The sequence below is a fragment of the Ambystoma mexicanum genome, chromosome 3p (genome assembly GCF_040938575.1).
Source record: "Ambystoma mexicanum isolate Mex_15411 chromosome 3p, UKY_AmexF1_1, whole genome shotgun sequence".
Lineage (NCBI taxonomy): Eukaryota > Metazoa > Chordata > Amphibia > Caudata > Ambystomatidae > Ambystoma > Ambystoma mexicanum.
In genome coordinates, this window is record NC_090925.1 from 863,025,128 (window position 1) to 863,048,238 (window position 23,111).

General features: G+C 44.7%; 1 protein-coding gene across 3 annotated transcripts in view; it reads right to left on the reverse strand.

Moving 5' to 3' along the window:
* PRRT2 (proline rich transmembrane protein 2) overlaps positions 1 to 23,111 on the reverse strand; it is a 352,013-nt gene that overhangs the window by 222,256 nt on the left and 106,646 nt on the right. For all 3 annotated transcript variants that reach the window (XR_011304403.1, XM_069652020.1, XM_069652019.1), the window contains exon 2: positions 8,309 to 8,880. Coding sequence is in view for 2 of the 3 variants with exons in the window: in XM_069652020.1 (XP_069508121.1) it covers positions 8,309 to 8,803 (495 nt within the window). In the remaining variant the exon portion in view is untranslated. The remainder of the gene's footprint in view (positions 1 to 8,308; positions 8,881 to 23,111) is intronic.

Consider the following 23,111-nt stretch of genomic DNA (forward strand, 5'->3'; position numbering starts at 1 on the left):
CAATGTTGTTATAATGTAAGATCTCGAAAATCTCACCATTCCAATATGGCCACCTTGTAAAAGCGAGTAGAAATCAAGAAGGGATTGTGCAGGTAACTATGACAACACTATAGATTACAAAGAAGACCCTCGCTGCGGCTCATTTCAGAGCAAGGCCGACGTGAGGAGTCAGGATTAGAAGTGCTCAAGGTAAGCGGACACTGTGGGCCGTGAAGCAGGGAAAAGGAGACGTTTTTCTATGCCCACATCGCGGTACAAATGGTAACACGGAGGGATGTACGGATTGTCTTCAGTCCGATAGATAATGTGGAGCACGCATCACAGTACGCATCCCGGACACATATTTGAATGATTGAGTGAAGAATTATATATGAGGCATGGGCACGTTACTTAACTTTTATCTACATCTAAGCATGTTTTCACACAAAACGAGACCCGTTGTTATCCGCGCTATGTTGGCTAAAATTAAAAGGAGAGGTACATTAATAGTGCACGAACAAGGTGGATATATATTCAAAACACTAAAATGTTATTGTCACGTTACTTATCTTTTATCTACAACCCAGCATGTTTTCACATAAAACAGGACCCATAATTATCCGCGCTATGTTGGCTAATATTAAAAGGAGAGCTACACTAATAGTGCACGAACAAGGTGGAAATATATTCATAACACTAAAATGTTACTGTGCTGAAAGTGCGATTAGACTAAAAATTATCCCATATTTCATTGATTATAGGGACTTACCCGTGATTATTGTGAAAAAAGATGGGTAAGAGGAATTCATTATTTTTCAGTATTGTATTGTTGGAGGGTGTGCCAAATGTGGGATGCTTTAAACCTCTATTAATAATATAATGGCCTTTAAATGTAATTTATCAGTATATGGAATTGACTTAACATATGACAAATTATGCTAAAACAATTCTTTTAGTTTTCTCTGTTTTTTATTTTTTATTTTTTATTTTTTTTCCATGTCCATGTTCTATGTATATTTACTTTAACTGAATGACATCATTTTTCCTTTACTGTTTGGGTACGATTTCTCTGATTTTAATTTATATATATTTTTCTTTATTTTTTAAATGTGTGCAACAATTTGGAAACCCAACCCTCCATCCATTTTCTTTTTCCTTTTGTGGTGAAATATATGAATCTGTTTATCTATTATGCACACAGAATATGATTGCTTTGTGTCATTGCCCTATTTGTTTTGAAAAAGGCTCTTGAGCAGCCGAAACACGTCTTAACTAGGAATAGAGGGCTTTGTGATTTCAAATGGAAAACTCTAAAACCTGCACAAAGATTTGCTGTATATGACCAAATTTGCAAAATATAAAGGAAGTTGGTTTTGGAAACATATGTGTGGCGCAATCATTGTGTGGCAGGCCGCTTTGATCTATCTACCCTATATAGGCGCTTCCTGGTTGACTTCCTGATAACAAGAACCCGCTGCATGGCCCAATAGGAGGCCGACCTGGGACACCCGATGGAGGACCAGACCTGGGTGGGCATCTGGACCCGAGCACACACCTCATCCACCTGCGTCATCAACAGGGAATGTGCATACAAAATAATGCTACGGTGGTACTACCCACCCCTTAGACTCCATCACATGAACCCCCAGGTAGACTATGCTGGTTGGAGAGGCTGTGGCCACCCAGGCTCCTTCTTCCACATGTGGTGGACATGTCCGAAAATTCAGCAATTCTGGAAACTCTGTCTGGGAACCATCACACAAATCACCGGGACAACGATCCCGCTGGAACCAGAACCAGTCCTGTTGGGAGTCCCGATCCCCGCGGTCTACCCACACTCTGGGAACAGAGCGAAACTGCTGACCCAATGCCTGCTAGCTGGGAAAACAGTGCTGGCCCAAAATTGGAAGTCCCCAGACGGACCCCTCATGGCCCATTGGTGGGCAAAGCTATGGGACATATTGATCGCGGAAAAAGTGACTGCAGCAAAAGCAGGGGTTCTTCACCGATTCCAGAACATTTGGGCCCCGGTACTAGAATATGACCAATGTTTCCCTGACCTACAAACCTATCAAGGCCCGATGGTCCCTGAGGGGGCACGAAAACCCTGAAATGGACCCATAGAGAAAGAGAGGTAAACGATCGACCCAAGGGGGACAATTCCAGCACAAGACCAAAAGAAAGGTGGGGACAAGACTTGGGGGGGAGGCCAGGGGATCAGCATACCTAAGTTACTGTTCATGTTATATGTAATTGTCAACCTGCCTTGATTTAAAATAAACTAATTTAAAAAAAAAAAAAGAAAGGAGGATGGTGACTTTGAGTCGGCTTGTATGATCCTCTGGTGGAGTTTCAATATTTGAGCAGGGAACCATTTGATTCGATTTCTGGCATTATTTACTTCAACCTCAGTGGTGAAATAATCCGAATTTGTCACACTATGAGGTACCCAGCAGACTTTTAGAATATTGTGATCGCTGGCTGAGGTGGATAAAACCTGAAATGAAGCTATCAATTTATTTGCATCAGCAGAGATGTACACATAGGGCCTCATCATGAGTCTGGTGGTAACCCTTAAATGCGGCGGTAGCACTATTACCGCCGCATTTAAGGGTGCGCCAGATCATGTCTTTGGTGGATTTCCCCCCAGCTCTGAGCTTGGGGGAAATCCGTGGCAAAATTGCCGATTTTCGGTGCGATTACCGCCGACGGGAAATCTGCCGGCGGTAATAGCGTGAATTTTCCCCATTGGGCCCAATGGGGAATGAGGAATTCCCGAATGGGCCCAATGGGGAATAGGCAATAACCCTTCCACCAAACCCATGATCCGGCGCTAATATCGCCAGGGGGTTTGGCGGTAGGGCTAATAGCGCCGACGTTACCGCCCAACTCGTGATGAGGCCCATAGTCTAGAATGGATTTGCTCAAATTTCTATTCCATGTAGGATTAGGAGGGAAATCTTCAGGAGTGGAGCCGTTTAGCATAGAAAACTTTCTTGTTTTGATTAAGTTCAACCATTTTGACGCTCTTATATTATGAGCAGGATTGGGGTTAGAGAGGCAATTGAGATTGAAATCGCCTGCAATTAATGTGGTTTTTATATAAGATTCAATTAAGGTTTGATTCAGGATATTTTCAATTTTGGTAATAAACTGAAGAGCGGTTGGGGAAGTCGGGTTCCAATAGATGTTTATGAGAAGACAATTTAGGAACAAGGGATGAAGTATGTTAGTGGTAGTTGCACAATCAAATTAGAATCTTCCGGATATACTGATAAGTTCATAAGTTGATCATGCGTGTTATTCAAGTTGGATTGGTTAAGCACTTCACAGTCAGTCAAAGGCGCGTTACATGGAGGAGTTTCAATCACAAGAAACTTACCTTTCGATTCATTGAAACTTTGGGAGGTGCGTTTCCTGTTTCCCTTTTTCCTCCACCTTCTGTTGTGCGAAGGACTGGAGAAGAAATCATATAATGGTTTTTCTATGATTTGGAGGTGTTGCGAGCCTAATCAAAGTCAGCAGGAAGAGGCGACACGGCGGACTGAGATTGGGGTTGAATTTCAACCCCTACCTCATCAGTCCGTGGTATTTCCAAAGGTATTACAATCTGGGGATCTAGAGACAAACGAGAAGCACTTAACATATTTAACTCAGAACTCGAGCTAAATGTTGTATTTGCAGCAATCCAGTCGAGTTTGTTGTGAAGTAGGGCCAAGGACTCATTTTGCGTGGCTGTTCTCAAGTCTAGTACTTCAAACAGTTTGGTCAAGGTGAAAATGGTTGTGTTAATAACAGTTAAAGCGGCTTCCAGAGCAGGGTTTAAAACCGACAGAAAGCCAAAAGATGGGCGTGGTAAAGGCTTAGAAAATGAGGCAACTAACGATGAGTCCGAGTCACCAAATGAAATGATGTCTTCGGGAGCGTCGGTGGGAAACAGCTCAGGAGATTTAGAGAGAGCTGAAATCTTAGCCTCATTTGGATGGGAGATTTGTGGAGTAGCAAGTCTCGGAACAGCAGGATGTGGCGTTTGAGTAGAGAAGGAGAATGGTGGTAGGAGTGGAAGAATAAGATTGTGGTGTTAGATAGGGGGTGAACAAAATGTTTGTGAGATTCATTTTTGTCATATGAAGAATTTGCAACCTGCGAATATAAAGTGGTTGGATTAAAAGTAGGAAGAGGTAGCTCTGGGATAACAACAAGAGGTTCCATTGAGAATTCAGGAAGGTAGGTTGGGGTATGAAATGTTTCCGTACCAGAGGGACTAGTTGAGGTGCAACGTTGCATTGTTGCATCAGAAAGGAGGGACGGAAAATGAAATGCAGCAGAACAAGCTTGTCCAGGGGCACGTTGTTGGGTTGGAATATTGGGGGCAGTATTCAACACTAGTGAATTTAACGGCACTTGACCAGCGGGCTCCACATTCAGCAAGACATTTCGAATGTCAGGTGAAAAACCAATCTTTTTCTTGAGAGAAGACACAGGCTTAGATGTGCCAGAGTTTATTAGAGATTTGGACAGGTGCTGACGTTGCATTATGTGGCTCAGAATACGTGGCATGCCAGCCGTAAGCCGATTTTAGAGCAAATTGGTAATGCGATGAAGCACTAACAGAACTGACAGGACTAACGGATGTTGGGTCAAAAAGGCTAGGCGAGCGGAGACTGAAAGGTCAAGGCTCACCTTGAACCCAAGTAGTCGTATGACAGCCGATCGTTGCTTGTTGACTAAGTGAAAGAGTAACCTGCAGACACGCTGCACTGCGGCTCAGCGGTCAGCAGTCAGTACTCTACGGGTACTCGGCTAGGTGTGCACGCGCAGGTGCACGTGGGAGCCAAATATGTAGTTGAGGTGGGCCTGGCTACAATCTAAAGGCAAGGAGAAGGTGAAGATTAATAAATGGGGATTACGTAGCAATTTAAATGAGATACAATGTACAGGGAGTGAACAATAGGTCCAGTGAATACCAGTCACAGCGGTATTTTGGGTAATGAGTTGGTGGATCGGGCGGCGGGTGAGGGTATGAGAAGGGAAGCGGTTGATGTGAGGTTGCCTTTGAGTGTAGACGAGGTGAAGGCTGTGATGGTGAGACGGGTCATGGATGAGTGGCAGGAGAGGTGGGTGAGTGGGGTGAAGGGCAGGTGGATGTTTGGTGTTCATGGGAAAGTGTCGAAGAAGGTAGATGCGGGAAGTCTGGAATGGAGAAGGGGGGAGGAGGTGATGCTGAATCGATTGAGGATAGGGCATGTGGGGCTGAATGATTGTTTGTTCCGAGTGGGGATGCGAGAGTCGAGGGACTGTGCTGTGTGTGGGGTGCCTGAGACAGTGGGACATTTTCTACTTAGATGTGAGAGACATGTTGCAGAAAGAGACTTGATGAGAGTTCGGATGTCTGTGCTGGGTGTGGCTGAGTTGAGTGAGAAGGCTTTGTTGGGAGGTGACTGGGTGAGTGGCAGGAAGAAGAGCAGTGTGTTGTTGGATTTTGTGAGGCAGACGGGGAGGTGGGAGGAACTATGAGTTTATGTAAGTTAAATAATGATTGGAGGGTTAGGTGCACATCATTCATTCGGATGGGAAAGCGCCTGCGTGGGTCCGCCCACGCTTTCGATAATTTAAAGAAAAGAGAAAGAATACCCTGCAAGTCCACACATGAAGTGTAGTTGAAGAAATCCATTAAAGGAAAAACGAACGCGATGCAGCAGAGAGTTGTGCGGGTCAGCAGTCAGTACTCCATAGTCTTCGATCTAATGCTTGATTAATTCGATGCCCGCTTGTGATCCAGCACCTGCACAAGTTGAGCTATTACAGTTAAACACTGCCCGTTATGCGAGCATGGCAGGCAGCAAGTGCAATAGATCCCTATGGGGTCCGCCTGCTTTGTACCTAGGCATAAAGCAGGCGGACTCCATAGGCATCTCCAGAATTTGCACCGGCATGAAAATCCATACTGGTGCAAAAGCTGGACCATTTGTATGGCTGAGAGGAAGGAAGGCGGCCGAAAAGCAAGTTGCATACCACCCCGCCTCTCTGTCATACAAATGATTGAATACGTGCTGTGAATGGAAGGCGCTTATCTTTCACGTTATACCACTGAAAATTATGAGCTCCATGGAGATATAGACACCCTTGGACGAAGGTTTTTATTCTATTTTGGCACTGCAGGGCTTCGTCTGAGGAAGGACCCTGGGCATCAGGATCGAAGCAGCATCATCCTTCATTCCTCAGGTAAATGTAATCACATGGAACACCTGTTTCCAAATTAGTTGTCTCATAAAATACCACATCTTTCTCTGTGCAGTGACAGAGCAGGTTTCAGTTAGTTCGTATTTTTGGATTTCAGTTTAACAGAGGCTGCAGGATGCAAGATCCCAGCTATTTTACACAGTCAATGTATCCCTTAAAATACACAAGTTCAAATGACCCTGTCTGGAGCTTTTTCCTATTTTAAAACCTTGCACAGTCTTAATTTAGTGTGCATCATTTTGTCAGTCATACATAAGATTTGGTTTATCATGGTTGAGTTTAAAGGCAATGGTCGAAGTGGGTGGGGGCGGTTGGGAGCGGTGCTTCTCTAAAAAAAAAATGCAAAAAAGTTGCACTGTTCCTATCCTTTTATTTTAAAAAGTAACCGTTCCGGATTTGTTTTTTTTTTAAGTGCAGCAAGAAGTTGAAACTTGCACTTCAGTGAACTGCACTGAACATTCCCTTAGGATTGCGCGTGGGAGGGGGCGTGGTGATGGGGTGTGTGGTGCTTCGGGGTAGGCCAGAAGGGAACATAATTCCACTACTTTCTTTTCATACACTGAACTTTAAGTTTGTAAATCTTATTTTAAGATTAGTCTAGTCTTAGTTGCGTCTGAGGCTTTGTTTAGTCTTAGTTGAGCATGTTTTTCTAAAGTGTTATGTCCTTTAGGATTGCGGTAGTCTCTGTTTACCATGAGGCTTTGGTTTGGCTGTAGTTAGTTTGCTATTTGAGAACACATTAAAATGAAGGCTGCTCCTCTTACTAGGCTACGTAGTTTTCAGCCTTCTCATAATGCTTAATAATTTGAAGGGCTTTCATGGCACTGATGTACTGGTGCAAAGGCACAGCCTGTCCAACGTTTGATGGGGCCATCAACCAATATCCCAACCAACATGTCTGTGCCCTGGTATTGTTACATGTAACCATATTCATCAAATACTTCAATGGACAGAGGGGATTAGAGAAAGAGATATAAAGACAGGTACAGATAAAGATGGGGCAAGAGTAAGATGAGTGCTACGATACCGTAAATGGGCAGTGAACCACATCTTAGACTGTCTTCCTTCTTTAGGCAACTGTGCACCTCGAGGAACTGTTATCTATTACTGCAGCATCGCGCCACCTCATCTCCTGTCGCCTCTGTGTCCAGTAATGTATGAACGAAAGTAAGAAAACTGGGATAGCAGATTTTATACACATCATGCTCTTTCCCAAACTGACCTGCACACTTGGATGTTTTTCTTAATGCTGTCCTTGAGTTCATAAAAATAGTCGTTTTGGGGCATAATTGTCTCTATTATTCACATCCGTTCAAATCATTTGGCTAGAAGACAGGTAGCAACATCACCATATATCATTATCTGAGGTACACAGTACTCAACATAGCCCTCAATGTTTCATTTGCTAAACTATAGAGCAACATTAAAAACAATAATAATAATACCAGATTCTCTATGGGACTTCCTAAGGAGGCATCATGCCATTTTCAAAATATGAAGTAGTATCACTAAAAAACTTAAGGGATACTGCAACCACTTATGCTCCAAAGTTATCCCTAAAATGAAGGACAACTAAAAAAGGAAGAAATGTTATTTAAGCAACAAACATGCCTACTGCTTTCCTTTGGCATTACTCTCTTAGTGAACAACCTAAATAGAGGGCTCCACACACCACTGATGACCTCAATTGAAAAGTGGGTGTAAACACTGTTAAATAACATAATTTTCTTTTTCGGTTGCCCTCACTTTTGCAAGGAATAATGACCAACAATTACTGACTGGTCGAAACTATTTGATCTCTTTGTTCTTTTCAAATGTTTAAAGTTCTTGGATAAACAAATGTAATTCCCTGGGTTATTGGGTTATGAATACAAGGCTATTCTGTTGTTTTGCCCCTATTGCGCTCCTGACAGAGAACTGCAGGGCTGGAATGGGGCTGGGGATTAAGGACCTGTCTCCCCAGCTGGGCCGAATTTGAGGCCCACTAGCAGACAGTGCTAAACGCTCTCAATGCTGTGTAGGACTACAAGCCGAAATCTGCATTCTAAATGTTATCTTCAGTGCGCAGTGGGCGCTATACACTCACCATGATAGAGTAGACAAAGCCCACAATGTTGACAGGCCACATGGGGCAGAAGCAGGACAGAATGGCAATCAGGAGGTAATCCTTGGGCTTCTCCGCATCTTGACCATTGGCGGTGGCTGATGAGGGCTTGCGGCACAAGCTGGGCCGTGGCGAGTTGGATACTGCATGGTGTAGGTGAGCCTGCGAGCCTGACAGGCTTGAGCGTGGCCCACCATTGGTGCTGTTGGCCCCAGAGGCCATCAGGACATGAGCGTGTGGGGACTGCGGTTTGGGGGTGGAGCTCAAGTCATTGGCAGAGCCTGACTTTGGGATAACAGTGTCGCCGTTTTCTTGCTTAACAGGGCTCTGCTCCTCCTCTTCCACATTTGTCACAGTCACTGGCGGTTCCACCACCACTACGGTACATACTGCTTCTTCAACTGGGTCAGACAACGGGATCGAAGGCTGCTGATCCTGCACCTCTTCTTTGAACCCCTCGTCTGTATTAACAGCCATGGCACTGGTAGGGTGGCGTGAGTCTGTGCACAATAGATGCTTTGTTTAAAGCCAAGCTCCGCAACGTCAGAGTTCAACTGGAAAAAAGGAAACAGAAAAATACAATAAGAGAAACCGGTACATGATGGGGAGAAAATACACCCCGATATCCGTATACAGCTGAATCACTTCCTATCCCAATATAGCATCTTTATTGATTCACAGCTTTCCTTCTGATTCTGTTCCCAACTCTGAGCTGAGAGACACAGTGTCACATCCCTGTTCAACTAAATAGTCCCTCAAAAACCACAGTCAATGCATAAAACATTATTTTATTTAATAAACAGAGTTTTCTACATCATTTATATGACAGAGATAGTGATACTACCACAGCAGCTATTTTTGTGGAGTTATGTCAGACAATAGATGGAAATCTCCAGAGCCACTGAAAGTTCAAAAATACATAAATTCCAAGGTGGGCATCAGTAAAGCAGTGGACATTGCCAAAGGTTTTGAGTGCTTGTTTTTGCATGCACCAACACTCCAAATTCTAATTGTTCTTTTCAAAGGTTTTGCTGCAGCTATTAACTCAATCACACTTATCAGAAGCAGACATGATATATATGAAATGGTCTGGGGAATAATGTCTAACCAAAAATACTTACCTCTTTTTACTCCGCTCTCTAGAATTATTACCATCCTTACTTCCATCCTGGGGATAGGAAGAACTGGAGTCCCGGGAGGACCCCAGGGACCCTGGAAAGGAACCAAGGAAAATAAAGCAGAATGGGTTCCATGACAATACCCCTGGAACACAGAAGCAAGGAGGTGGAGACCAGAGCGCCCACTCCCTGAGGAAGGAAAACGAGCAGGACGTGCTCCATTGAAAAATTTGAATTGTGAGAAAAAAACCATTCACCCCTGCTCTTTCCCAGGAGTAATCATGATAAAAGAGCAGGTGGGGGGAAGGGGTCTGTGGGTTTTAATGGAAGCCCCAGGATCAAATTAACTGAATGGCAATGTTAGGCCCGAAATGTGCAGAAGTACCTTCTTGTCATGGGAAGGCACGCAGGCAGACTGAAAAACCAGCAGAAAAAAAGTCAACACTGCCAATGTGCCTAGTGAATTCAAATGTATTTACTCCTGCAGTTGAAGCAAGGAACACGGGAAAAATTCAACCAGGCTGCAGAAGGGAATTTGAAGGGCATATAGTGAGCTTTCAACTGCCTCATCAAAAATGTTGTTTTCAAAGAAAGAGAAATACACTTATTAAGTGTGCCGTCCATGCAACATTCAATGCCATGGAATTACCTTTTATTGCATGTGACTGAGGGCTACTTTCCAGTAAAAATGACTCATGCCAAATGTGTAACTTTGATAAAGCAGAAATTATTATCATTGAAATGAGTGTATTTTGCAGTCTAAAATAAGCACATGGAGTCGAAATTTCCATTGCCAGAGTAATGCAAATACATATCATGGCGGAAAAATGAACAGTGATGGTAAGACACATTTATATTCAAAAGGAACAGAAGGCCTCATGTATAATGTAATGGTAACATTCAAACATCAGTTCTGTGCATAGCGAAAGACTGGGTTCGCCCATAAGACATTTTCCCATTCCCCCATCCAGGCTAAAAGCTCTGCCCAGCTCTTCATCTGAAAGTCAAATCTCCTTGAAGTTTCTGCAGAGCCGCCTTGTAATGGACTTATGTTTTATGAGGTTAGCAAGAGCCCATAGGACTCTATGGAGCATGCTTGGTGCTATTACCGTGGTGCAGCGCCACAGTAATAGCATTGCGAATGGGCATAAAGTGGAGATTCTTACCACCAGCAAAAAGCTGAAGAAAAACCTCCCACTTTCCGCCGAAACTCAGGATTTGGAGGAGCGGTAATGCAGCAGTTATAGCATTACCCCTCCATTTTTACTGCTCTGCCCAACCCGTAATAACTCCTCAAGAGCTCTCCTGCAGACCACGGGCTTCGCAAGAGTGATTCATGGTTTTACACCAGGCCAGAGTCAACAATGGAAGCAGATGCCCAGAGTTAATGTTCAGTGGAGAAATGAAACCTAATGTACTTGGAAGTAAAAATAAGCATATAATTAAGAGCGGACAATATGAGTGTATACAGAATCAAACTTTCATGATTTTCTCAGGAACTGTGATACTTACAGAAATGGGACAGGTATCATGGTAAACTTAGCACAGGGACTTTTGGAAACCACATTACGACCTAAAAGGTGTTTCGGGCTCAGCAGAAAATGTTATGAAGCAGAAATTTGGGGAGGGAGTAGCTTGGGGAATCATGTAACTGCATGTAAAATGTGGTCATACTGACTTTTATCATTTTAAAGTAAATTGCAAAAAACACTCGCTTGAACCCACAACATCGTGCCGACACGGGACATAGTTCAATAAGTGCAGCATAATGAGAAGAACCCAAATATATATATATATTATTATGATTAGCTATGAATTACAAAGTTTTGCTGTGTAGTGACTTTGTAAGTACACAAATTAAAAGGTGGAGAAAAAGTAAATTTAAGTGGGAGGACTTGCCCCTACCAATTTGGGCTTGATAAACGGAAGGGACCAATCAGAGAAGGGGGGCTAGCCCTTGAATAAGGGGATGGAGAATAGTTCACCAATGAAAATGAAAAAACAATAAGCTGGCATAAGATAATTTAGACATTTTTGTGGGTGTGGTGGAAGATTGATAGGGATAGCATGTGAGTTTATGCTGCATGTATTCTGGTCCTTTGTTGTAAAAGACTCGATGGGTGATTCGCATCACCTTGAAGGAGGAACGCCTTCCAATCGGCAGCCAGTGAAGTACATTGTGGGGAAGATGTGTTCTCTAGGGCCTATGGCTAGCCTCGCAGCAGTGTTTTGTACTCATTAAAGTTTTATTAGCTGCGATGCAGGGGCCCCTAGGTATAGGGCGTTATCATAGTTTAGATGTGAAAGGATGATAGTAACAATCGCAGAGACTCTGTGTGGGAAGGTCAGGTAAGAGTTGATGTGATAGGGTCATGTCCGCATCCATTATGCATCTGAGATTTTTTCCTGTGTTGAAGGGGGGCCCAGGGATAGTAGCTGGGGGGGTGGGTTGAGGGAAGATGGCAGTCTTCCTGCGTAGCAAGATCTCTGTTTTTGCCTAAATTGAGTAGGAGGTAGTTGGCCGTCATCCAGTGTCTTCGGTGTCTGAGAGGCAGGTTGCGAGACCTGGGTAGGTAGTTGCGGGCTTTTGGGGATTTTGAAGATGATTTGGGACTCGTCTGCATAGTTGTGGTATGATAGACCGTGGGATTGAATGACTGTGGGTAGCGGGCTCAGGTCGAGGTTAAAGAGGAGCAGTGAAAGAGAGGCATCCTGCAACACTCTGTGGTCAACTGGGTGGGGAGCCGAGGAGAAGGAGGCATGTGTACTATTTGAGATCTGTTGGAAAGGAAGGAGGATATTTAATTAAGGCCAAGGGTGTGTAGTCTCTTGGAGTGGATGCAGTGGTCGATGGTGTCGAACGCTGCCAAGAGGTCCAGTAGGATTAGTGCGGCGCAACCTTCTGAGTATGAATGTCTTTTGAGATCGTCCCAGATGGAGACGAGGCAGGATTCAGTTCCTCATAAAGGTCTGAAGCCAGATTGGGCGAAGTCAAGGATCTTGTTTGATTCTGAGAAGAGGCATAGTTGTGAGTATGCTGCTCAATCAGCTAATGTATCTATATAGTGGTTGTTTGAAATGGGTCTGTAGTTGGTCGGGACAAGAGGGTTGATGGAGATATTTTTTAGAATAGGCTGGATGTAGGAGGTCTTAAATTCTGCTGGGAAGATACCGGAAAAGAGTTATGAGTTGACGATGGATCTTGACTAGGTCGCTGGCACAGGTGGCTGTCAAGATTTCTTTTAGCAGTGAGGGGCAGGGCCTCTCAGGGGATCCTGAGCCCTGGCGGAGTGATAATAGCTAGAGAATTTCTTGTGGGAAGAGAGGTTTAGAAGGTAGAGAAGAGTGGGAGGATGGAGGAAGGTTCTGATGTTGTGGGTGAGGGGGAGGGAGTAGAGTGAAGATATTTTAGAGAGGATTTAATTGACTTCTCTTGGGCTATGTGGTGGAAGTGGTCTGAAAGGGAGTGACAGAGGGATTGGGTGTGGCTGGAGTGTTGGTGGTACAGGAGGGGTATTGAATTCACAGATGAGTTGGAAGAGTTCCCTCGATGGGTGCAGGGCTTTGGAGATTCAGGTCCAGTATTAGGATTTTTTTGGCTTTGTGTATTTCTGCGCGATAAACCTTGAGCAGGGAGGCGTAAGCCATTCTGCTGGATAACGATGGGTCTGCAGGCCATCTACGCTCCAGGATATGGTTCAAGGGTTTCTGTTTTTTTTAGTGCTGGGGTGAACCATCTGGGCGAATGGCCTTGTCTGTTAGAGAAAGTTCTGAAGGGGGCGATGTAGCTGAGTGCTTCTGAAAACCAGTGGTCACAGTTAAAGATGCAGTTGTGACCCAAATAGAGGGGGGTGGAGATCAGGGAGGCTAGTAGGGTCTCTGCCAGGTCAGGAGTTACTTTGATTCCAGAAAGGGGTTAGTCCCCCTGAAGCTACGGGTGTGTCCCCAGAGGAGCGGGTGAAGAGGACGCAGGGTCATCTGACCAGAGAAGCAGGCATGGTGGTAGTGTGGTGAGGAGGTCTGATGAACCAAAGATTGTGTCTAGGGTGTGACCAGTAGAGTGGGTTGGCCCTGAGACTAGCTGTGTTAGATGCAAGGTTTCCAGGTTGTCCAGTAGTGGTAGGGTCATTCAGTTGTGTGGCATGTCGAACCAGATGTTGAAATCCCCTAGTACGTGAGGGTGAGGTGGGAGTGGTAGACCATGATGGCTGCTATGGAGTCGCTTAGGTATTCGCAAAGCTCCTATTATGTCCCTGGGGTCGATAGATGTGCAAGAAGCTGTGAGTATAAGAGGGTGAGAGCAGGAATTTAAACCAGGAGGGATTTGCAGTCTGTGCTGTAGGCCTGTTCGTCAGCGTGCAACGTGGATAGGGAGGCTTTGTAATCCGGTGGGAAGGCTTTACATGCAGTCAGACAGAAGTCTTGGACAGGTTTCGGTGATGAACAGGATGTGCGGGGCATTCTGATGAGATTAAGTCATATATATTGTGACGATTTTTGTGCGACAGATCTGGCATTGATGAGAATGGAATTCAGACATCTGTTTAGTTATACCATGTTATTGTGATTTATACCGTACACCCGCTGCCATGCCCATGGTCTTTAGTCACCCAGGCGGATCTGAAAAGGAAGGGGTTTGGGATGGGTTAGTTAGTGGGATTAAAAGGGAAAAGCGCAAGAGAGCTTTGATGTGCTGTTGGTGGCTTCAGTTCAGAAAAGCCGGTTACTCTGTGCTGGTATGTTTTTAGTTGATTGACATTTGTTTGGTGGGTGGTCATATGTGGTTGTTTTGTCTTCAGTGTTGTGGAGAGACGGTAGAGTGCTTGTAGTTTGCAGTGTTTTTTTTTTTGTGGCGAGGTATGTGTCCTGTTCCTTCAGTGTTGGGTGGTGGGTATGTAGAATGCTAGAGAGTTTTTGATAGGCTTAGTCAGGGGTAGTCTTGTTCTTTTTCTGTCCATTTGTTTCTTTTTTGGGTTACTCTTATTCTATTGAATTTGGGGTCGAGGTTATTGTTTCTTTGGGTGGTCCAGTTTCACAGTTTCTTATTGTGTTGCATTGGCAGTTTTTCTTTCACCAGTGTTCTCTCGTTAACTTGGTGAGTTGAATAGTGATGTTTTTAGCAGTTTCCCGAATTTTAGGTGATCTTTTGTTTTTCGTATTTGCTTTTGGAGGGAATTCCAATTCAAAAGATGTACCGCTATGCAGGAGAATGCTGATACCCAGAGTGTTCGATTTGTGTATTGTTTCAGTTCTAGGTTCTGTGTGTTATGCAGAGTGTTTTGAAGAAGATTTGTTTTTTGACTGGTAACCAATGTAGTGTTCCCAGTGCTGGTGTGAAGTGTTCTCTCTTGGTGAGTCTGAGGAGTAGTCTTGCTGCTGTGTTCTGTGTTTGTTGTAGTTTTCTCATAAGGTAGTCTGACATTCTGAAATAGATGCTGATGGCATAGTCTATTCTTGCCATGACATGAGAGATGACGGCAAGTGTTCTGTGTGGGAAGGTTAAGAAGGGAAGCATCCTCTTTATTGTGTGTAAGTGGGAGAAACCTTTAACTACTGTGTTGACTTTGGCTGTAGTGTTAATTTGTTGTCCATTAGGATTCCAAGATTTATGACCACTTTGGATGGTTTTGGTGGGTTTCCCAGCTCGGCGGGCCATGGGATGTGGTGGTCGTTGGGTGCGATCATGATTTCTGTTTTGTCTCGGTTGAGTTTAAGGCTTTTGGTGCTCATCCACTGGTTAAATTAATTGAGGCAGTTGGTGAGTTCTGGGTTTTGCTCTGCACTGGTGTTGATTTTGTAGATTATTTGAGTGTCATCTTCGTAGTTGTTTTTGTTTATTATTTATTTATTACTTCTAAAGTGCTGAGACCAGACCCATAGGTATAGGAGTGCTGACAAGACAGGCGACACTAAACAAAAACCATTAAGACGATCAGACTGGGGGGAAGCAGGCAGGTGGCCGGAGGGAAGCAGGGAGGTTACAGGAATAGCAATGTTTTTAAGCCACGCTTGAACCTGGTAAGAGAGCGGCAGGACCTCAGGTTAGGTGGCAGAGCGTTCCAACATTCAGGTGCGGCATAGGAGTAAGACCCTAGGGCTACCTGAGTCAGATTGACCCTGGGGGCATGCAGTAGAAAGGAATCATTGGATCTGTGCACTCTGCGTGCTGGTTACCAGAGGAGCCTATCAGATAATTATACCAGGCTAGTTCCATAAAGGCACTTGTGTGTGATAGTCAGCACACGGAAGGTGATTCTGTATGGCAAAGGGAGCCAGTCCTGGCCTCTAAGACGTGATCGTTTTTTCATACACATCTATGGCCCTAACAGTGTTATTTTGAACCGTCTGCAGACAAACCAGCTCTCCTTTGCTAATGCCTTGTAGCAGGCTGGAACAGTAATCAAGTTTTGAGCCTATGATAGCTCTGGCAATGAGGGCTCCATAACTGTGAGTAAGGAATTGTCTGAGTGGGATAACAGTTTAAGATAATATGAGGTGGAGGAGATAAGGTAAATAATGTGCGCTTTAATTTTTAAATCCTGATCAAGAAAAACCCAAGAGTCTTCACTTTGGGGCGCGTGGCGATGAAACAGCCAGCACTTTGAAATTTGCTAATGTCCGGGCTACTTTTGTTCAACTGTGGTCTTGTACCCATAATCATAAGGTCTGTTTTTAAGTCATTCAAGGCAAGGCCGTTCTCCATCATTCAGATCTGGATGGGGGAGTAGGTTGAGTTGATGGTTTTGGAGTCTTTTGAGTAGTTCCCTGACAGAGGTATTAGGCATTGAATGTATTCTGCGTAGTTAGTATAAGATACCTGATTATCATCGAGCAGTTCAAATAAGGGCTTGATGATGAGGTTGAAAACGGTAGGGGATAAACAAGCTCCCTGGAGGACTCCATATGACACCATGAAGCTACAACATCACCACTGAAGACTCTAGCTGACCGTCCAGCAAGAAATGACTTGTCCCATTTCACTGCAGCTGCTGAAAAAGCAGCAGAGTGTAGTAGTCTAGCGGCCAGCTGCACATGGTCAACAAGTCGAAAGCTGCTGATGGGACCAAAAGCATCAGGAGAGCCATTGCGCCTTTCTCGAAGAACCGGAGAATGCTGGCCTTCAGATATAATAGTGCCGACTCTGTACCATGGGTATCACGGAAGCCAGATTGCCTTTGACCCAGGATTGAATGTCTGGACAAGAAGTCTTGCATCTGAATGTAGACTGTCCTGTTCAGGATCTTTAGCAAAAACAGATTGTTGATAATGGGCCTGCAATTCGATGGGACATTAGGATCGAATGCAGTTTATTTATTTTTTATCAGAGGCGAGATCCATGCTTGCTTAATGCATGATGTCACAGTGCTTTCCCTGAAAGATGCATTAATACATTTGGAGATCAGAGGAATAAGCTGTTTCGCACATGCCTTAATGGTTGTGGCAGGGCAAATCTCCCTTACAATGAGTGGGTTTGAGTTGTTAGAGCATTACTGATACTTCCGCTTCTGTAACCTGACAGAACTCAAACGCAGGAATATTGCAGCCTGTCCCAGTTGTTTCTGAAACTAGCCACGGTGTTATACGTGCAGCATGTTTATTAGTTTGGATATTTTCAATTTTGTTGGCCATTGCATCTTCAATGGATTAGCACCAACTTTTGTTTTTATCAACAACTGGTGCTAGTGGGCACGGATTTTCCAGTTCTTTAAGAACTTTGAAGAGCCCCTTTGTGTTGGAGATGGAGTTTTCAATCCTGTGATTGTACACCTTTTTTTTACATCAGTATGATAGCTTTTTTGTGTTTGTGCAAGATTGTAGCTGTTTCTGTTCCCGTCTGCGTTGTGTTTTTTTCAGATGTTAAAGGCTTTTTGTTTAAGAATCTTAAGGGTATGGATTTCAGGAGAATACCAAGCTTTGGAGTTCTTCTCCCTGACTGATTGTTTTCTCTGGAGTGACAATATCAGCTGCGTGGATCATCATGTTCTGGTATAACTCAGCCAGCTCCACTGCCGACTCAAATTGAGCCAGATTGTCCAGTGTGTTTTTATAAAGAGGGACACTAATACTTCCTCAGTCAGCCTGTGCATTTTTCTTGACTGCATGCTGATAATTTCTGCTTTGATTTGATTTTTCTGCTCTATAGGTCCCATAACTCTGAAGTAGATTAAGGAGTGATCCGACCACGGGCATGCAATAAGTTCTACATTTTTTACTGCAGTTTGATGGCATGCAATCCAATCCACAATCTTGCCTTTCATGTGTGTGGCATCTCGGGCATGCTGAGAAAAAACAAAATCTGCAAAGGCAGCCTCATTGGCCGCTGCAGGGAAGTCAGAGCCGTTCCGCAGGCCCAGATTGAGATCACCAGGGCGATACATTTAGATAGTGGTTTAAGCAGGGGTATCAGCATATCACAAGATTGTGCATGGAACTCAGGCATTGTAGATGGTGGGCGATAGGGTAAAATGAAATTGATGGTAGTGTTATCATTGGCCAACCATTTAATATGCAAGATCTCACAGCCGAGCGGGCCGGTAATGGCCACTTGTGTATCTACAGGGAGGCCTTGTATATGATGGCAACACCACCACATCCAGTTTTGCAGTCTGCTCTAAGGATTGGATATCTGGGGGGAATTGCCAGGCTTGGGCCGGCTGCGTCATGCAACCCTGTTTATGTGACATACATAATGTAAATGTTGTTACTCAAAATATAGTCTGCCACCTCCGTTGCATGCTTCAACAGGGAGCGGGTGTTGAGTAATAGACCATTCTGAATTCTATGATGTCCTTGACTAATAGCAGGCGTGCTATCAGCCCTTGTGGCGTTTGCTCTGTCATCCTTCGGCGCATTGGGCCTTGGGGTCTCGTCGCTTGTTAACTGAGTGTTTAGGCCATTCTCAGCTGTAATATTAACATCATAGGTGTTTTTCTCTGTATTCATGAAGTTATTAGGGAGAGATGTATCGGGCAGCATGTGGGTCATAGTATGTATATCCCTGCCCTTCTATGAAGCCTCATGTCGAGTAGTCCAGGGGGATTCAGTATCCTTGACTGGTGTAACCATGCATGGCTAGGAAGAACCTCCACATTGGACTTGCTGCGGCCCTCACCCATGGGTTCTAGCGGTACTATAGAGACAGCACTGTTATCTCCATTGATATAATCATATGGGGTGGTTATCAAAGAGTCGTCAAAGCACGGCTCTAATGCCATTGCTAAATATATCATTTTAAAATCTCGGCTGACCTATTAGCTTTAACAGGTCCCATTCCCTGCGGGTCCAGCAGATGTGGCATCATACAATAGGTCTCAAAGAATGATGGAGAAACAATTGCAAAAAAGAAAGTACAAAGTCTGCCGTAAGGGCACCCATCCGTCAAATAGGCAGGCTGCAGTGTACTACAATCCCTAATTGAGCCAGGTGATGCAGTGGGATAGGAGTTTACCAATCAAAAAGCGTTTTTTAAGTAATGTATTGTGAGGAGTCATCAATGAGAGGTGGAAACAAAGAGGTATCAATATCATTTTATTAACAGAAATGGGGTATAAAAAAGGCCTAAATGTTCCTATCCTAACAGGAATATCCCTTCCTATTAAACTAAAACTAAAGCCTTGTGTCCAAACTCAATCTTACCCTCACACTAATATATACAAACAAAATGTGCAAGGTAAATATTTCAAAGTTCAACTCAATAGAAAAGTGCAATAACTCAAAGATATAACTTCAACCAAAACACTTCTGGTATCCAAGGGGTGGCTCCCTTCCCCTGGATTATTTCAGATAAACTATTCACAATGTTCTGTGTCAACACCAGTCTCGTTAAGGCATTACAAATGGCTATTTTACCTAATACTCTCCTCAAGATGCAAAAACAAATGTTCCTTCCACAAGATTAATTGGTAAAGAGAAAGTCTCTCATAGTCTCTCAGAATGACAACACAACATGTATTTTCCACAATGCAGGTTGGAATAAGGCAAAGGAAAGTCTTTATTACTTTTTAGGATGGCAAAACAAATGTCTCTTTCACAACAGAGATTCAAGTAGGGCAAAAGGTAAGTCTTTACAAAGTTTCTGGTTGACAAAATCGCAAGAACGTAATATGACCAAGTCTCTTTCCAACACACCACTTCAAATTGAGTTTCCCAGTTCACTATCCTTCCAGGAAACTCCTCAACTGAAAACCTCTTGATATCCTGGTTTACTCTCCTTCCAGGAATATCCCCCATTCGGTTCACTCAGTTCCACTGCTTTACTCTCCCGGCAGGTATCTTCTTCCCAAAAGGCTTCACCACTTGATACCCTTATCAGGCTTCTCTGCAACATTCAATTCACTTTCTCCTTAAGTATCACACAATTGTGCTTCTTCACTTGCACACTCTTGTTGACTTAATTTGTGACTTGTGCCAATTTCCCTCAACCCGACATCCCATGTCTGAGGGCTTGTTCAAGCTCTGTCTGTCAACCTTTCTTTCATTCTCTCTTGACTCGTGGCAATGCTTGTTCCAGCTTTCCCTCAATTGACCTCTTATCTCAGGAGAATTGCACCATATGTGCACCCGTTGTTTCTCTGGCAGTGTCATTTGGTTTAGGCAATACTGATACCAGGTCTCCCCCAACTGACATCTCATGGCGCCCCAATTGCACCCCAATGGCCTTTTCCTTTCAGTTCTATGCTGTCAGTGTTCAAAAGTACTTTCTTTTTTATTTATTTTTAATAGATTTATTCAGTTTTCCATATTGTCATATAGAAGAATGTTTCTCTTTAAACAACTTCCCCCATAACTTACAAACATGATTTCAATTTACTTTTTAAATGCTCATTATTCCCTCTTCACCCACCCAACCCCCACCCACTGCTGAGTACAGCCATGCTTTTATATAAGTCGTGCAGGTCTTACATAATACAATACAATGCCTTCACCTACTGTGCAAGGATCGATCCTGAGGAGTATTACCAACAACTGGCCCCCTTACTTCAACTATCCACTATGCAGCCTAGCTCAATTAGCCACCACCTACGCCACCCACCCAAAATCAAGTGACACACACAGCCGTTCCGCACTACCCACCATACTTCACCTCTAGCCAGCACCAGTCCCCCTTCCTGATACAACACTCTGCAACCTAAACAATTCCATAAAGGGCCCCCAGTAATCTTTCGGCGTGAGGCTAGCATCACCAATTCCCTATACGTATCCTCCTGAGAGTTACACCACGCCAACTCCCTCAGACATTTAGCCAGTCCCGGAGCCCGCTGATCCCACCAGTGCCTCGCCACACATCTCATAGCAATCAGAAGGGCCACCCCCACCAGTCTGCGCCACCTTTTATGTATATCCGGGCTTAGCTGGATATCAGTCCCTATCATCTCACTCACAGTAGCTCGTATTTCCCCCCAGAAGGATGCCACCTTCCTGCATTCCAAAGTCATGTTTATAAACCCAACATCCTCCATTTTACACCTTTATGTCTCCATGTCCGAATCACATTCCAAGCCACTTTCACCTGCTTACCAGCCCATATATACTTACTCAGCACCATCTGAACCTTATCAAAATACCACTTAGATGGGCAGACGGGAACATTTAAGAACACATACAGGAACTTGGGTAGTACCACTAACTTCATGACGGAAACTCTCGCTTTCATAGACAGTGGGACACGGGTCAACCTGGCCAGCAAAGTACTCACTGCCTCTAAGACTGTTATGTAGGTATCAGCAAATAGTCTGCGCGCATCAATAAACAACTTGACTCGCAAGTTGCGCACCCCGTCCTGGCACCACTTAAACCCTGATCTCGTGCACACCTGCACAGTATTAGCCGTTACAGGAAGCCGCTCAGACTTGAAAAAATTGATGCGAAGCCCCAAGAATTCCCTGAATTTTGAAACTGAACCCACTATTGGATCCACATTGCTCTGCGAGTCGGATACATAAATGAGCGGGTCATCGGCATACAGAGATGTATAACTCTCTCCGTATAAAAGCCAAGTCCACGCTGGATATGTTCTGCTCTCAAAACACACGTAACTGGGGGCACCCCTGCCACGTTCCACAGTGTAAACTAAACTACTCCTACACCTCCCTGTTGATCAGCAGCCTCGCCCCTGGACCAGTATACAACAACTTGATCAAAGGCGGCATATTCTGACCCATTCCTTTAAGCTCCAACCCATTGAACAAAAAACCCCAGCTCAAGCTATCAAATGTTTTCTCTGCATAGAGCAGCATAGTTACTGCCCGGGCCGAGGGTTCTATTTGGGAGAAGATCGCAAATAATCTGCGCAGATTGAATTGCGTGGACAGCCCTGGAATAAAGCCACATTGATCCGGCAGCACCAGTTTATCCATCAATGGGGACAGCCTATTCGACAGCACCTTGGTAAATATTTTATAGTCTGCACTCAGAAGCGACAGCAGCCTATACGAAGCGCACATCCGCACACCCTTTCCCGGCCTGGGCACCAAGGTGCTAATTGCCTCACGATCGTGGGCGGCAATACCCGCTCCCTCTGCGCCTCTGGATACACTGCGACAAGCAAAGGGACGACCGTTTGAGAAAACTCCTTATAATACTCCATAGCTATACTGTCTGGTCCCAGAGCCTTCTCACACGCCAGATCCGTAATGGCTCTTCCAACCTCTGTCTCTTAGATGGGGACATACAAAGGCGCCCTATGCTCCTCCACTATCCAGGCCCAGTTCTATCTTTTCTAGGTACTCTATTAACCTACCTTGATGGACTGGCCCCATGCCACGATACAGTAGCATGTAATACTCCATAAAAGCCTTTGTTCTGGAGTCTGGCCCCTGCATAGCACTCCCTCCACCAGCACCTCACTAATCTGCACTGCCGGCTTGTCTGCAGGGATAGCCCAAGAAAGAAGATGGCCAGGCCTTGCCCCCTCACCATATCTACATGCAGTCACCGGCCTCCCTAAACTCCTCTACATTGTCCTTCACCAGTCCTAAGACTTCCCTCCCGTGATCTTTCTCATGTTGTACCTCAAGCCCTCACAGCTCATCTTTTAGCCTATCCAGCGTGCCCCTCAAATACTTGAGGACCCCATTTTCCTTGGATATGCAAATACCCCTCAAATAAACCTTGCATGTCTCACACAGCATGGCCATACTATTCACAGACCCCCTATTACGCTCCACAAAACATCTCATTTCCTCCTGAAGCGTGATCTTAAATGCCCCATCCCTCAGGGAGTCTGGTTTAAATTGCCACCTCCTTCCCCTACCCCTAACGACAGCACCAGCATCGCTGGGAAATGGTCTTAATACGTACGCAGCAGTATAGTACAGCCACCAACCCAGCTACGTATCTTCAAAATGAGCCACTTATCAATCTGAGAGTGGGTGTCGTGCACTGACGGGTAAAATTAATATTATCGGGGGGCGTGGCCTGGAGCTCCGAGGATTCGGATGCTCCTTTAAGAGCCCGCCGTGACAGGCCCGCTGCGGCGCTAATTACATATGCCTTGACGGCAAGACAAACCCCCAAATTCCACCTGGTTGTGTCTGAACCCCTGCTGCCCACGGCAACCTCAACCCCGGAGCTGCTTGAGTCTGGGAAGTCGGCCCCCTGAGCCCCGAGAGCAGCAGCCCCTCCGACGCCTGCATCCAAAATGGCGGGCGGAGTGCGAGAGCCTGGCG